This window comes from Dama dama, chromosome 9 (assembly GCF_033118175.1).
Source record: "Dama dama isolate Ldn47 chromosome 9, ASM3311817v1, whole genome shotgun sequence".
Classification (NCBI taxonomy): domain Eukaryota; kingdom Metazoa; phylum Chordata; class Mammalia; order Artiodactyla; family Cervidae; genus Dama; species Dama dama.
The window spans coordinates 16,177,328-16,192,682 of record NC_083689.1 but is presented as its reverse complement, the minus strand read 5'-3'; the positions used below and the strand labels follow the sequence as shown (position 1 = coordinate 16,192,682).

General features: G+C 52.3%; 2 protein-coding genes across 3 annotated transcripts; both read left to right on the top strand.

The window, feature by feature from the left end:
- Window positions 1–3,398: 3,398 nt before the first annotated feature.
- CALR (calreticulin) lies at window positions 3,399–7,282 on the top strand. The gene is made up of 9 exons (XM_061150157.1): window positions 3,399–3,571; window positions 3,931–4,032; window positions 4,194–4,397; window positions 4,844–4,938; window positions 5,029–5,238; window positions 5,321–5,434; window positions 5,515–5,658; window positions 6,288–6,380; window positions 6,470–7,282. The coding sequence occupies exons 1-9, from the start codon at window positions 3,481–3,483 to the stop codon at window positions 6,668–6,670; spliced, it is 1,254 nt and encodes a 417-aa protein (XP_061006140.1). The 5' UTR covers window positions 3,399–3,480; the 3' UTR covers window positions 6,671–7,282.
- Window positions 7,283–8,979: 1,697 nt separating this feature from the next.
- On the top strand, window positions 8,980–15,055 carry RAD23A (RAD23 homolog A, nucleotide excision repair protein). 2 transcript variants are annotated; one of them, XM_061150153.1, is made up of 9 exons: window positions 8,980–9,164; window positions 10,630–10,791; window positions 10,958–11,139; window positions 11,278–11,333; window positions 11,466–11,593; window positions 11,843–11,921; window positions 12,041–12,174; window positions 14,017–14,181; window positions 14,266–15,055. In XM_061150153.1, the coding sequence occupies exons 1-9, from the start codon at window positions 9,093–9,095 to the stop codon at window positions 14,377–14,379; spliced, it is 1,092 nt and encodes a 363-aa protein (XP_061006136.1). In that variant the 5' UTR covers window positions 8,980–9,092; the 3' UTR covers window positions 14,380–15,055. The 2 variants fall into 2 exon arrangements, with proteins under 2 accessions (XP_061006136.1, XP_061006137.1); XM_061150154.1 differs by having other exon boundaries at window positions 8,981–9,164; window positions 12,044–12,174.
- Window positions 15,056–15,355: the final 300 nt, after the last annotated feature.

The window sequence follows — 15,355 nt, the reverse complement described above, 5'->3', positions numbered from 1 at the left end:
CCAAGTAACTGAGAATTAAGTACGGTAGTACTTAATGCAGTATTTGCTGGTATTGAGTGTGAACTCTGTCAGGTGCCAGTCTAAGCAGCATGCATTTATTCATTTGTTGTTGTTTAGTGGTTCAGTTGTCTCCGACTTTTTGTGACCCCCACCCCCGCCCTGGCCATGGAGCCCGCCCGGCTCCTCTGTCCATGGAATTTCCCAGGTAAGAATACTGGACTGGGTTGCCATTTCCTTCTGCAGGAGATCTTCCCATCTCCAGCACTGACAGGTGGAGTCTTCACCACTGGACCACCTGGGAAGCCCTATTGACTCACTCAGCCATCACAATTGTTACTTGAGCCTGGAAAATGGGGTTACTAATATCCCCCATTCTGGACGTATAGTGAGGTCCTGACAAAAATTCAGAAGGCATCCCTCAAAGTCTCGTCTGAGTTTCAAAGCACTTCCCCCAGGACTTCCCTGGTGGTCCAGTGGTTAAGAATTCACCTGCCAACTCAATATTGGAAAAACAAACGACCCAATCAAAAACTGGGGGAAAGACCTAAGCAGACATTTCTCCAAAGAAGACATACTAACAATCACATGAAAAGATGCTCAACATCGCTCATTATGAGAGAAATGCAAATCAAAACGAGATTATCACCTCACACCAGCCAGAATGGCCATCATCAAAAAGTCTACAAGCAATAAATGCTGGAGAGGGTGTGGAAAAAAGGGAACACTCTTGCACTGTTGGTGAGAATGTAAATTGATACAACCACTATGGAAGACAGTATGGAGATGCCTCAAAAAACTAGAAATAAAACCATCATATGTCCCAGCAGTCCCATTCCTACGCATATAACCTGAGGAAACCAGGGTTGAAAAAGACATATGTATCCCATTGTTCATTGCAGCACTATTTACAGTAGCTAGAACATGGAAGCAACCTAGACATCCATCGACAGATGAATGGATAAAGAAGTTGTGGTACATATACACAATGGACTATTACTCAGCCATAAAAAGGAATGCATTTGAGTCAATTCTGATGAGGTGGATGAACCTAGAGCCAGAGAGTGAGTCAGAAGAGAAAGATAAATATCATATTCTAACACATATATACGGAATATAGAAAAATGGTACTGAAGAATTTATTTACAGGGCAGCAATGGAGAAACAAACATAGAGAATAGACTTATGGACATGGGGAGAGGGGAGGAGAGGGTGAGATGTATGGAAAGAGTAACATGGAAACTTACATTACCATATGTAAAATAGATAGCCAACAGGAATTGGCTGTATGGCTCAGGAAACTCAAACAGGGCTCTGTATCAACCTAGAGGGGTGGGATGGGGAGGGAGATGGGAGGGAGGTTCAAAAGGGAGGGGATATATGTAAACCTGTGGCTGATTCATGTTGAAGTTTGACAAAAAACAACAAAAGTCTGCAAAGCAATTATCCTTCAATTAAAAAAAAAAAAAATTCACCTGTCATTGTCAGGGGACCAGGGTTCAACTCCTGGTTTGGGAAGATTCCACATACTGCAGAGTAACTAAGCCCTTGCACCCTAGAGCCCCTGTTCTGCAACAAGAGAAGCGAGCACAAGGAGAAGCCTGCCCACTACTAGAGAGTAGCCTTTGCTCACCACAACTTGAGAAGACCCCCCCGCACAGACATGAAGACTGTACTGCCAAAAAAAAAAAAAAAGCACTTTCTCTGTTTTTGCTTTTTTAATTCTCCTTTGTCCCTTCCTTCTGTCACATATTAGGTAGTTTTTTTTTTTTTTTTTTTTTAACATCAAGTAGGTTTTAAGCCTGTTCGGTGCCTCGTGCTATAGGAGACACTGTGGAATGGTGAGGTGAACAGGACAGGCACAGATTCTACTGTCCAGAAGGAAGCACCAAGCCCGTGTGTCCATGACACATGGTGGGAGAGACAGAAGGTGTGAAGAATGTCAGTGCAAAGCCTAGTGTGGTCATCCCAGACTTGGTGGGTGTGGGCTTCATTAGCGAGGACCACTTTGGGCTATACGCCATACTGGTTTGGGGAAGGAGTAGTACGCCAACTTCTTCAAAACTCGTCATACCTCCCTTTCCGAGTCCCCACCACTGGAGGGGAAGCACCCCCGCCCCACCCTTTTGCCAGAATCCCCCCCTCTTCAGCAGTTTATTCCCGCTTCCCAAGTCCAGAGCCTATTTGCTCAGTTTGGGAAAGTCCCAGGTCTCCTTCCTCCTTCCTGCAGCCTGGGGGTATGGAGCTGGTGTCAGTCACTGCGGTCCTGTGCCTGTGGCCTCAGAAGGAGGCTCTAGTCTCAGGGGTCCTGCCCACCTCCCTTGGACCTTATCTTCCTCACCATCTGTCCCTTTTTTTCTACTCACCAACGGAACCCCCTGCCCTCTCATAATCAGCCGTTTAATTGCAAAAGCAGGCGGTTTGTGGGAGACCACAAGGCGGCGACCCCTTTCATTTACCGGCTGGGGTGGGGGTGGGAGGGAGCTAAAGGACAGGCTGCAACGAGAGGAACAATACTAGGAGCCACAGCCTATCGTCACATCTTTTGAGCCGTCAGGGCTTCCTTCCCTTTGTCCCAGTCCATCCCTAAAAGCTTGGAAAGCATTTCTGCCGGGCAGCAACTGGCCGGGGTCGCACCTCCTGGCCTTTCAAGAGATCCTGTGATTTCAGAGAGGCTGAATGACTTGCCCCAGCTCACACAGAAGCAGTCTGACAGGCTGCCAGGTCACTACGGGGGCCGTACGGAGTAGAGAACAGGCACTCTCCCCGCAGGCCCGCATGGCTCCGGCGCCGGGAGGAATTGAGGAAGTGAAGCCCCAGGGCTCGGTGCCCTCTGCCCCATCTTGGCGGGAGGGGGGCGGAGGGGGGGCGGGGGGAAGGAGGGGAGGACGGGAAGAGGAATGGAAAGAAAGAGAAAGGAAAGGTGGGAATGGTGAGGTTCTCCAGACTCAGAGTAGAAAGACGCTAGGAAAACCTTGCCCACTCATCCCTGTAGAAGGGTTGAGCGGAGTCTAGAATGGAGCCGGACCCTAGTTGCACGGAACACCCCAGCTCGCGCGTGTTCTTTAAACGCCTAGATCCCGAACTCTGCGCGCGGGTGAGGGCGGGGCTGGGCCGAGGTCTGGTCACATGACCTGGCCTGAGGGGCTCGAGGCCCCCACTTCACCGGTGGGCGTCCCCCACAACGCGTGGTCGACCTTCATTGGCCAGTGGTGCGGCCAATAGAAATCGGCCATCTGGGAACCCAGCGTTCCGAGGCACAGCCTAACATGCTGAGCCCAGAAGGGTCCAATGGAAAGGCAGGGCTGTGGCCACAGACCAATGATAAAGTGAGGGAGGCGGGCCAAGAGGCTGGACCAGGCTCGTTTGAGAGCAGGCGGAGTATAAAAGGGCACGGCCGGCGGCGGCGTCCGTGCCCACTGCAGAGCTGCTGCCGGACGAGCGACTTAAAGGGCCCGCGCGCCACCGCCCCCTCGGCCCGCCATGCTGCTACCCGTTCCGCTGCTGCTCGGCCTTCTCGGCCTTGCCGCCGCTGACCCCACCGTTTACTTCAAGGAGCAGTTTCTGGACGGAGGTAACGGCTAGTCCCGCTCGAGGTCGTCCTAACGACGCGGCTGGCCCCCCGGCCCATATCTGCGTGTTGCTTGTAATTACTGTTCAGAGGGCCAACACGGTTTCCTTCAGGGACTGGAGCCGCAGGCGAGCCTTCCTTCGGCGTCCCTGGGGAGCGTGGAGGGAGCAGCGGCTTTCCGAGGCGGGAGTTAGGGTTTGCCCGAGGATCTTTTAAGTCACCAGAGATGTCAGACTAGAGGTTGGGGTGGGGACAGTCTGGGGGGGGGGGGAATCTTCTTCCTTGGTCCCAGCAATTTGTGGCTGGGAGATTTGGTGGGGGGTTGATCACCGCCGCGCTTACCTGCCTCTTTGGTCGTCTAGACGGGTGGACCGAGCGCTGGATCGAATCCAAACACAAACCGGATTTTGGCAAATTCGTTCTCAGTTCCGGCAAGTTCTATGGTGACCAGGAGAAAGATAAAGGTAAGAACTTAGAAGTGGGTGTTCAGATCCAGGAGGACAGAGTTTCGGTATTCCTAGGAGTAGGGCAGGTGGAGGAAGAGGGGACTGGTCTGTATTTTACATCTTTAGGGTTCCCTGGGGGGTTGGTGCTGAGCCCTGATCTGACTATAGTGTCTTGGTAGGTCTGCAGACTAGCCAGGATGCCCGGTTCTATGCTCTGTCGGCGAGATTCGAGCCCTTCAGCAACAAGGGTCAGACGCTGGTGGTGCAGTTCACGGTGAAACACGAGCAGAACATCGACTGTGGGGGCGGCTATGTGAAGCTGTTTCCAGCTGGTTTGGACCAGACAGACATGCACGGAGACTCCGAATACAACATCATGTTTGGTGAGGGGACCCCACCCTAGTGCTGGTTTTTGGTCACTTAGAGGGAGTTTGAAACCCCGAGAGTTCTTTATAGCCCGTGAACGGTGGTCTTGAGAACATAGAAAACACTTAAACGCTTAGACATTTCTTTGACAGGGAAGGTGAGGGAATAGTTAGGAACTACTTACTGCATTTTTATCATCAGTTTAAGACTAATTTGTGCAGTTTTACTATATAGGCATTTCCTGTTCCTACTTGTGCAAGTGAAGATACTGAGTTGTGGAGCACTAATTTGTTTTTGCTTTTTTTTCCAAGTGTCCACCCCCCAGTTCCTTAGAAGCTCTGAATTCTGTTTTTTTCAGCTTGACAGTCCTGAGTTTAAGAACCAAGTTGTCTTTTTGTAAAGGGGTGGGCAGGGGCTTGTAATGGTGGACAGACTGTACTGACCAGATCTGCTTCTCATCAAGGTCCGGACATCTGTGGCCCCGGTACCAAGAAGGTTCATGTCATCTTCAACTACAAGGGCAAGAATGTGCTGATCAACAAGGATATCCGCTGCAAGGTGTGCATTGGGGGTGGTGACAAATGGCAGTGAGGGGAGGCCTCGATCCCAGGCTGGTGGGCGGGGCCACTCATCTTCCATTCTCTTCAGGACGATGAATTCACCCACCTGTACACGCTGATTGTGCGGCCTGATAACACCTATGAGGTGAAGATTGACAACAGCCAGGTGGAGTCAGGCTCTTTGGAGGACGATTGGGATTTCTTGCCACCCAAGAAGATAAAGGATCCTGATGCCGATAAGCCTGAAGACTGGGACGATCGCGCCAAGATCGATGACCCCACAGACTCCAAGCCTGAGGTTGGTGCTTGGGTAGGGGCTCCCCACCATGGAGGGTGTGGAGGACAGCTGGGCCTACTCTGACCTCCTAATGTATCCTCAGGACTGGGACAAGCCTGAGCACATTCCTGACCCTGATGCTAAGAAACCCGAGGACTGGGATGAAGAGATGGACGGAGAGTGGGAACCACCTGTTATTCAGAACCCAGAGTACAAGGTGAGCCTGGCACTCTGAGTAGGGTGGTGCACAATGGGGAAGGCACTGATCTTTGCTCAGCCATCAGTTTACTTCTGCAGGGGGAGTGGAAGCCCAGGCAGATCGACAACCCAGATTACAAGGGCATTTGGATCCACCCAGAGATTGACAACCCTGAGTATTCCCCTGACAGCAACATATATGCCTATGAAAACTTCGCTGTTCTAGGCTTGGATCTTTGGCAGGTGAGACGTGGAGGCAAGAGGTGGCTCCCTTGGGGACCTCAGGTGCTCAGGGTCAACCCAGGAGAAAAGGGGACAAGGGTGGGCAGACTCCAAAATGGTGCGTTCCCCCCCCCCCCCCCCCCCAGCCTTTTTAAGAAGTTACTGGTTTGTCATTACCGGGTTCTTACAGCACCCGCTTTGGCTTGTACTTAATATGTTCCAGGTACTACTTCCCAAGTATCTCTGTGGGAACTAACTCACTTAATTGCACCCCACAGCCTAGAAAGGCAGGTACATAACCCAATTAGAACTTAGCTTCACAGGGACTGAATTTTTGTCCTTTTTGCCAACATACTTTCTGCATCTAGCATGCTGCTTGGCACATAGAATGTACTAGAAAAATAGTTTGAAGAAGAGAATGAGACCCCATTTTATAGATGAAGATACTGAGGTGCAAAGAGGTGAAGTCACCAGCTCAAGGTCATATATAGTAAATGGCAGAGCTGGGGTTTGAATCCAGGCAGCCTGTTTTTCAACTGTAATGTTAGACTGTACTATTGTGTAGTGGTTATGTGAGCATGGGCAGGAGACCATTTCAAGGCCAAGGCCAACAGGTATCCCTTCTGACCACCCATTCTGGCCCTATACAGGTCAAGTCTGGCACCATCTTTGACAACTTCCTCATCACCAACGATGAGGCGTATGCTGAGGAGTTTGGCAACGAGACGTGGGGTGTTACAAAAGTGAGACCAAGGTCCAGCCTGGGTTTGGGGGTGGGCAGGGCGGGCAGGGGATTCCAGGCCTGAGGGGTGTGTGTGTGGTTTGTACACAGGCAGCAGAAAAGCAAATGAAGGACAAGCAGGATGAAGAGCAGAGGCTAAAGGAAGAGGAGGAGGAGAAGAAAGGCAAGGAGGAGGAAGAGGCAGACAAAGATGATGATGAGGACAAGGATGAGGATGAGGAGGATGAAGATGAGAAGGAAGAGGAGGAAGAAGAAGATGCTGCCGCTGGCCAGGCCAAGGATGAGCTGTAGGGGCCACCTCTGCTTCCAGGGCTGGACTGAGGCCTGAGCGCTCCTACCGCAGAGCCGGCCGCGCCAAATAATGTCTCTATGAGACTGGAGAACTTTCATTTTTTTCCAGGCGGGTTCCAATTTGGGGTGGATTTTGTTTTTGGCTCCCCCCTCCCCCCCTTTTAAAATTTATTTTTCTTTTTTTTTTACTGGCATTTTGTCTCTGATTCTCCTGTAGCCCTCACCCCTGGCCTTCATCTGTCCTGATTGACATCTTTGCTTTCTTCTGTCTCCTTCACCCCAGATCCCTAAGTTCCCTTCCAGCTTGGGGACTCAGGGTGGGATGTGGTGTGGAGGAGAAGCCCCAGGCCCAAAAGTTCCATCTGTTCTCCTTCCTGGATCCCAGAGGGTGGGGTAGGAGAAGAGGGTGGCATCCCCAGCCCCCCCCCCCCCCCCCCCCCCCAGCACTGAGGAAGAATGAGGCTCCTAAGGCCTTAGGTCTGATCCCTTCCCCTTTCTCCTTGCCCCCAGGACTGGGCCACTTTTGAGTGGGGCGGTGGGTTCTAGCTCAGCTCATGCTGAGAATGTAAGAGCTACAAACAAAATTTCTATTAAATTAAGTTTTGTGTCTTCCTCCTGTGTCTCCTGGGAGAGGTAATTGTTTAGTGAGATTTGTTTTTTAGCCACTAGAATTGTTGGCTGAATGTCCCCATAAGGTTACAGGAGCCCTTGTTTACCTCCAGAGCCTCAGGTGAATGAGAAAGAGTAACCATTTCCAGTGCCATTACAAATACACACCACTTATTAGCTCGTGGAGTCTTTTCATCAAACTGGTGAGTTTGGGTTCTAGTATCAGTTGAGTATGAGACATTTAGGAAGAGGTGGGGTTTGAACCCACACCTTAGCCGCCAATTCATGTGAACTCTTAAGACATTGAACTGCATACACATCTCTTGCTGATAAAGGAGCAAGACTACAACAGCTATTAGTTTTAAACACATTTTCTGATTATTAGCCAGTGTTAAAAGCTATTAATTCCTTTTATAGTCAAGGAAATAGGTTCAGAGATGTTCTATACCCCAGTGGCCTTCAGTGGCCAAGTCAGGGTTTGAACCTCTTGAAGGGAAAGAGGTGGCCCCAAGGGGAGGGAGTGAAAGTGTCAGAAGAGCCTGTGGGCCTGTAAGGTTGGCATAGGCCCACTTTGTTGCGCCCCACAAGGCTGCCATTAATGTGCAGTGGATGGTTGGGAACTGATGTCCCTTATCTGCAGGAGAGAGGGAAGAAAGAATTCCTTCACCCTGGTGTCAGCTAGGCTTGCGAAAGCTTACTAGCACAGGATATGCTGTGAAGGAAGAAGCTGCAGGACCTGGTAATTAGTTGGGTAAGGAATGAGGTGCAGGCCCCGGCCTGGTGTTTTCTCGGCTGTGAATGGTAAGAAGAACTGGTTAGGTGGCAGGTAATGGTCAGTTCAGGATAGGGGTAGGTGGAAAGTCCACCCACTAAATGGAAGATAAGTACATCACCTCCATCCTGTCTGCCAAAGCACCTTCAGCTTTGGCTAACCAACTCTTCCACTCCTTGTTCCATGGGTAGGACTCCTTCGAGTGTCTCGGGGCCTAGCCCCACCCTTCTGGGAGGCCTCCAGAATTGGTATATCCGGTGAAAGTTTAAGGAGAGAACTGTGTGTTCAGTGTAGGGAAACTGAACGTTACATTTTCCTCAAGTACTCAGATGGAGTACTTGATGGAGTCAGATGGAGATAGTTGGGTGAACAAAGTGATCAGGGGGAGGAGCAGCAGACAGGTAGGGAGACCCAAGAGCTAGAACTGTTAAAATTCATTCCAAAAATCCAGCTTTTCCCTTAGGATTAATGAGGCCACAGAATGGCCTTGTGTCCCCACTTCCGTGGCAAATTTCCGTGTTTAACTGTTGGTGACCTTTCAAGTATCCTTTCTAGTTCTTTCAGGGCTTGATAGGCTTCCTGTCAGGTGGTCAGACCAGAGTAAGTCTCATTTGGAACGAGCAAAAAGACATGAAGATTTTGCGGAAGAAATGAAAATTTAGCAAGTACATTGCTTGTTAAACGTCAACAAACTCATGGGCGTGAAACTGGGGGTCTCGGAGCCATTTTGTGGCCTATGACGTCACCACTAACGGGCATGGCGTCATTCGCAGGAAACCTCTTGACGGTAGAGCAAGAAGTCCCCCTCCCGTCTCACGGAATAGAATTCAGTCTGCGCATGCTTTGCTCGAGGCCGCGCTCGTGCGCATGCCCACGATGGCCAAGGGGGGCGCGCTTAGGTCACGTGTTGTGGTGGTCGGCGCGCGCACTGCCTGCCCCGGAAGCTGTCGGCGTGCGGCGCGGCTGGGCGCTAAGATGGCGGCGGCGTGAGTTGCATGTCGTGTGAGGATTCCGGGGCCGCCGTGTCGCTCGGGTCCCACCATGGCCGTCACGATCACGCTTAAAACACTGCAGCAGCAGACCTTCAAGATCCGCATGGAGCCTGATGAGACGGTGCGAGCCAGGCCGGAGCTCCGGAGCGGGAGCGACGGGTGCAGCGGGTGGGGTGGGGGCGGGGAGGCCGGGATCCCGACGAGAGAGGCGGGGAAGACGGCGCAGGGTCGCGCCCTGCCCATTTTCCCCACGGGCCTGACTTTCCCAGATACCCTGATGATTCCCGGCTCTGCCCCTGGTGGCTCGGGCAGCGCTCTTGGGTCGATCTCCAGGCGAGGCCCCACCTCCGGGGCGCCCGCCAGGTCCTGGCTCTAATGTCAGCGCCCTCGCGGGGCGCTGGATCCGCAGGCTCAGATTCCCGGCCGGGCTGCTTTCTCTGGAATGGGTCCTCCGAGTTCCTACCTTTGTAGGCTTTTCCTCGGGACCTTGGTGGCCAAATCTGGGAGTAGTGATCAGGAGATGCCGGGTGATGACAGCAACTATGATGATGATGATAATAAACGGTCTGAGTTTCAGTGGTCCGTGTTTGTTTTTCACCAGTCGCTGAGCGTTTTCATGATGTTTTACTAATTCTGCAAAGTAGGCTTGTCATTTGGGCACTCTTGAGTGTCCTCACTTAACAGATGTGGAAACTTGGAGCTTGAAGAACTTTGCTATAGTCGCATATGCATACAGCAAGGCGTGGCGGAGCTGATTTCAATTCGGATTTGCCTCAAGTGAGAGCCCACAGTCTAAACATGATGCTGTGTTTTTGGCCGGAAAGAGACTTAGGACCTAAAAAACGTGTATTTGGCACTTGTTGCACAATTTCCCCCATGAGGGAGATACTGAAGTTCATTTTTTGTAAAAAGGAAACAAACAGATTTTTTGACCAACCCAGCTGTTTGGGCAAGTTAGGTAATCTCTGTGCCTCTATTTTTCTCAAATATAAAATAAGGATATGGAACTTGCTTCTTGGTGCACTGGCTGAGGCTGCACTTTCAATGCAGGGGGCCTGGGTTCAATCCCTGGTCAGGGAACCAGATCCCATGTGCCAAAACGAAGATCCTATGCAGCCAAATAAACAGCTTTTAAAAAATGCAAAATGAAGTTCATGGTTAACTATTCCACTCAGTTACTACAAGTCGTTAAACCTGTGACATATACATTTATAACAGCACTATCAACTTAGGATTCTCTCAGTAAACACCACTGTCGGCAACCTTAGGTCTCCCCTTTATATTGATTTGCGTTTCATCGTGTTTACATCATTTGAAATATGTATTAGTTTTTTTATTCTCCCACGTGAGTGTCCTCTATGAGAACAGGGACTAATGTTGAGTCTTTGTGCTCTGTCATCTGTACCTAAAACTGCACCTGGCACGTATTAAATGTTCAGTAAATATTTCGTTGAATGGTACAATGGTTTAGTATGCTTGATTATGAAGCTTAGCTATTCGGCCATCAGGGCTTGCAGCCTGCCCACTAACTAGAAGGGAAGAGAGAATCTGGGGGGTTTGCGATGATCATTTACCCTTTCCTCCAGGTGAAGGTGCTAAAGGAGAAGATAGAAGCTGAGAAGGGTCGTGATGCTTTTCCCGTGGCTGGACAGAAACTCATCTATGCTGGCAAGATCCTGAGTGATGATGTGCCCATCAGGGACTATCGCATCGACGAGAAGAACTTCGTGGTCGTCATGGTGACCAAGGTGGGTGATGTCTGCTGTTTGGGAGGGTGGGTGGATTGGCTGGGAAGCTGGCAAACAGCCTGTGCCCAAGAGAGATTAGCCATGGACAGGGTGGGGCGGAGCTGTGGAGGGATGTCGGGGCTAGATAGGGGTACTGATGCCTGCTCCCTTTTTCTGGGTGTCACAGGCCAAAACCAGCCCAGGCACCTCAGTACCCTCAGAGGCCTCACCCACTGCCACCCCGGAGTCTTCCACATCCTTCCCGTCGGCCCCTGCCTCAGGCATGTCCCACCCCCCACCTACTGCCAGAGAAGACAAAAGCCCATCGGAGGAATCTGCCCCCACGACGTCCCCGGAGTCTGTGTCAGGGTAAGGCAGGGAGCCGCAGCCGCAGTTTGGGCCCTGTCTTCCCTGCCCCTTTCAGCTCCCACGGTCGTGGTTCCACACACCTGGGGGAGGGCAGGCCGCCAGAAGCCAGGGTCCGATTTCTCTCTCTTGAATTTGCAGCTCTGTTCCCTCTTCAGGTAGCAGCGGGCGAGAGGAAGACGCGGCCTCCACGCTAGGTGGGTGGGTGGTCCCCCAATTGAAAATGGCTGGATGCCACGGGCATCAGCTGGCCTCCTGTGGGCATGGGAGGGCCGGGAAGCTGCCCTTTCTTCTCCTCGGTGACCTGGCCTTTGCTGCTCCCTCCATAGTGACGGGCTCTGAGTATGAGACAATGCTGACGGAGATCATGTCCATGGGCTACGAGCGAGAGCGGGTCGTGGCCGCCCTGAGAGCCAGCTACAACAACCCCCACCGAGCCGTGGAGTATCTGCTCACGGTGAGGTGGGGCTGCTGCCTCTCGGGGAGTTAAGGGAGCATGCGGACTTTGGTGCTCTGAAGGGTGGTCAAAATCTGTCCCCCAAAACCTTTGGGTTAGGGTTCTAGCCAGGAAAGAACTCCTGCAGGAGCCGGGACGAGAGCGGTGGGGTGGGCCTGGGAGGCCTCCTGTGTCTCCCACCAGGGCTGAGTGTGCAGGAGGGGAGGCAGTGGGCAGTCTGTGCTTGGAACTAAACAGGACACCTGACAGGGAATTCCTGGGAGCCCCGAGCCAGAACATGGTTCTGTCCAGGAGAGCCAAGTTTCAGAGCAGCCATCCACAGAAGCAGGTGAGTGATTGGGAGGTGTGCACGTGGGGTGCCTGCTGTTGCGGCACCTGACTCATCCCACCCACCCCGTACTTCTGGGAGCCCAGGGGGTGTCTGACCACACCCCTTACCCCTGCCAGCAGGAGAGAACCCCTTGGAATTTTTGCGAGACCAGCCTCATTTCCAGAACATGCGGCAGGTGATTCAGCAGAACCCTGCGCTGCTGCCAGCCCTGCTCCAGCAGCTGGGCCAGGAGAACCCCCAGCTCTTACAGGTACAGGCCTGGGGGCAGAGGGAGTCGGTGCAGGCCCCATCTCCCTTACCCTGTGGGTACCACAGCCCCCAGAGAGAGAGCCCAGCCCAGCGTGGTGGATAGGCACGACCGACACCATAGTCTCCTGCTGTTCCTTGTGACTTGACGACCTCCATGGTTTCACATGATGCTCCCAACCACCTGTGAGGTGTAGGTGCTGTTGTCACACTCCCACAGAGGAAGGCGCCAGAGGTTTGGAGCAGCCTGGCAACTGGTGGAGTGTGTATCTGCCTCCAGCCTCTGGGGCCTGCGCTCTGACTTGGCTCCACATTTAGCTGTTGCTTCATAAACGCCCATTGGATTGCAGGACTGCTGTGCCCTAGTTGGTTTTGACACCTCCGAGCTCAGCAAAGCTCCATCCTGCCCTTGAAGGTTCTGAGGCAGAGGAGCAGTGGCCCCTGAGTGTGACAGGGTCCTCTGGGTTCTCTGTGAAGCCTACCTCTCCTGATTCAGGCATCTGCTGCTTCTACCCCAGACATTTCAATCTCCTTTGCTGCCTCCTGCTCACCTCCTCCAGATGCCGGAGGGCCCGGGCTGCCCATCTTCATTCTTTATGTGTGTCAATCCTGGGGCCTTTAACCTGTGTATGTGTGTGTGAGTCACTCAGTTATGTCGGACTCTTTGCAGTCCTATGGACTGTAGCCCGCCAGGCTCCTCCATTCATGGGATTCTCTCAACAAGAATACTGGAGTGGGTTACCATGTCCTTCTCCAGGGGATCTTCCCGATCCAGGGATTGAACCTGGGTTTCTCGTATTGCAGGCAGGTTCTTTACTATCTGAGCCACCAGGGAACGACCCCCCCCCCCCCGCCCCCCCTTAAATTTGTATGATCAGCGTGGACCCTCTGGATGCCATGTTCTCCATGACTGACTTGATGCCTCCATGAAAATGCTTTCTACATATCCAAGACCAGAACAGATTCTCCCAGTCTTCCCTAACCCTGCCAGGACCAACCTGGGCTTGCTTGAGCCCCAGGCACTGGGGGCCTGCTGGGCTTATCCCCAACCTGTCCTGTTTGCTCTGCCTCCAGAACATTGAGCCCAGCCCTGCACTCCACCTCTGTGGCTGCCACCTCATCTTCTACTGGGTCCCCAGGCGGCCACTATCCAGGCCTCTGCTTCCGCACTTTGCCTGTGGTTATTCTCCACCAGAATCCAGATTCCTGAAAAAGCACTTTTTCCTTTGATGTGAAAATTGTCAAGTGTACATAAAAATAGGGGCATATCAAAACCCCCCAGATGTGCAACACCCAGATGAATTCATCTTTTTAAAAAGTACACAGATGTCTTTTCTTAGTTGATTCTCACCACCGTGGTGTCCTGTCACGCTAGAAGGCACTAGAAGAAAGCAGTTTAGACTTTGCCTCCCTCTCTGATCTCATCTTCTGCTTCCTCCTTCCCTTTCTTGTTTATAGTTTTGCCACATGGATTTGTTTGTTTCTGGAGTTTTCCAAATACACTCCTATCCCTGGGTCTTTGCACTTGCTGTTGGCTCTGTGTGGAAAGAAACTTTCTTCTCCATTCTGTGGATCACAGGCCCCTCCCTCCTGGCTTAAAGTGTCTTTCTCAGCCCAAGGTCTACTCTGATGTATGGCAGGGTCAGTATTTACATTGTAAATAATAGTTAACTTATTTGCTTGCTAGCTCCTCTAGGACAGGGCCCGTGTCCACCACTGTGTGGCTGTTTGGCCAGAGTAGGTACCCTGTAAATGTTTGCTGAATGAGTGAAAAGGGCTGTGATAGGGACCTGGGGGAGGGGGGACAAAGGCTATGGGTCATCCTTCTCTCATCTGTCTTCTATAGCAAATCAGCCGGCACCAGGAGCAGTTCATCCAGATGTTGAATGAGCCCCCAGGGGAGCTGGTGGACATCTCAGACGTGGAGGGCGAGGTGGGCGCCATAGGTGAGGAGGCCCCACAGATGAACTACATCCAGGTGACGCCACAGGAGAAAGAAGCTATAGAGAGGGTAAGAGGCCTGGCCAAGAGGGCTGTGACCTCGTGGGTGGGCAGGGCCCTCACCTCTTGCTTATACCTGCCCGTCTTCCCACAGTTGAAGGCCCTGGGCTTCCCAGAGAGCCTGGTGATCCAGGCCTACTTCGCTTGTGAAAAAAACGAGAACTTGGCTGCCAACTTCCTCCTGAGTCAGAACTTTGATGACGAGTGATGCTGGGAGGCCAGGCTGCCCACCGCCCCCTCCTCCCCACCCTCCCACCCCCTCTCCACAAAAGTTTTATAAAAGAAAAAAATATATATATATATTCATGTTTATTTAAGAAGTGGAAAAAAAATCAAAAGCTAAAAAAAAAGAAACTCCGACCCAACTTCCCACTCTCCTAAAGTGGCCCCTCATTCCCATCTTGGCCTGAAAAGACCTGGGCCAGACAGCTGTCCCCCCTCCCCACCCCCCACCCCAGCCCAGCCTGCTCCAAGGAGCTGGCAGAACTGGAGGTGACAGATGGGCCCCTCTTGGCCTGTGTCCCAGCTCCCTGCAGCCAGATGGAGAGGCGGCTGCTTGCTTCCCCACCCCCCCCAGAGAGCCCCCGAGACCTCCCCCGCCCTCTTCCAGGGTGAGGGGAAGCTGGAGCTCCAAACTTTTGATCCTCCATTGGAGTGTCACATCTTTCCATCTGGGGTGAACGCTCAAGAGGCCCAAGGACTCCTCCGTGGTCTGGCCTGGGCTTCCATCCTGCATCCCTTTGCTGGGGGGGAAGGTCTGGTTTGTCCTGCTTGGGGAGGGGGAAACATCAGAGTCGCTCTGGAGTTTGAGGCTAGCCCCCCACCCCAGAAGAGAACTGTTGTCTCTGATAAAGGTTTTGAAGTGAATAAAGTTTTAAAAGCTAGTCCTGTGGTTCATCCCTACTGGGGCTTCCCATTCCAGCTGGTCTAGGTCTAGGGGCTAGTTGGGCACAGGAGATGGGGGAATGCCATGAAGGGGCAGAGGGGTCTGTCTGCCTCTGCAGATTGTGGCTCCCAGTGTACCCTGCCCCCCACCACCAAGCTGTGTTATTCCCAGGCAGTGGGCCCCAGCCTTGGAAGAGCTGCTGCTCTCTCCACCCCCCCATCATCACCACAGTCTGTTTTGGCTACACTTCCCCCCTGGTAATTGGCTAATTACTGGAGATTAATGTTGGTAAACAGAA

Excerpts from the sequence above, each read along its gene's own strand:
- RAD23A (XM_061150153.1), top strand. The coding sequence starts at position 9,093 with ATGGCCGTCACGATCACGCTTAAAACACTGCAGCAGCAGACCTTCAAG. Across the intron at positions 11,140-11,277 it reads TCCCCGGAGTCTGTGTCAGG|CTCTGTTCCCTCTTCAGGTA; the intron begins GTAAGGCAGGGA and ends TTGAATTTGCAG. Across the intron at positions 14,182-14,265 it reads AGAAAGAAGCTATAGAGAGG|TTGAAGGCCCTGGGCTTCCC; the intron begins GTAAGAGGCCTG and ends GTCTTCCCACAG.
- CALR (XM_061150157.1), top strand. The coding sequence starts at position 3,481 with ATGCTGCTACCCGTTCCGCTGCTGCTCGGCCTTCTCGGCCTTGCCGCC. Across the intron at positions 3,572-3,930 it reads GGAGCAGTTTCTGGACGGAG|ACGGGTGGACCGAGCGCTGG; the intron begins GTAACGGCTAGT and ends TTGGTCGTCTAG. Across the intron at positions 5,659-6,287 it reads TAGGCTTGGATCTTTGGCAG|GTCAAGTCTGGCACCATCTT; the intron begins GTGAGACGTGGA and ends GGCCCTATACAG.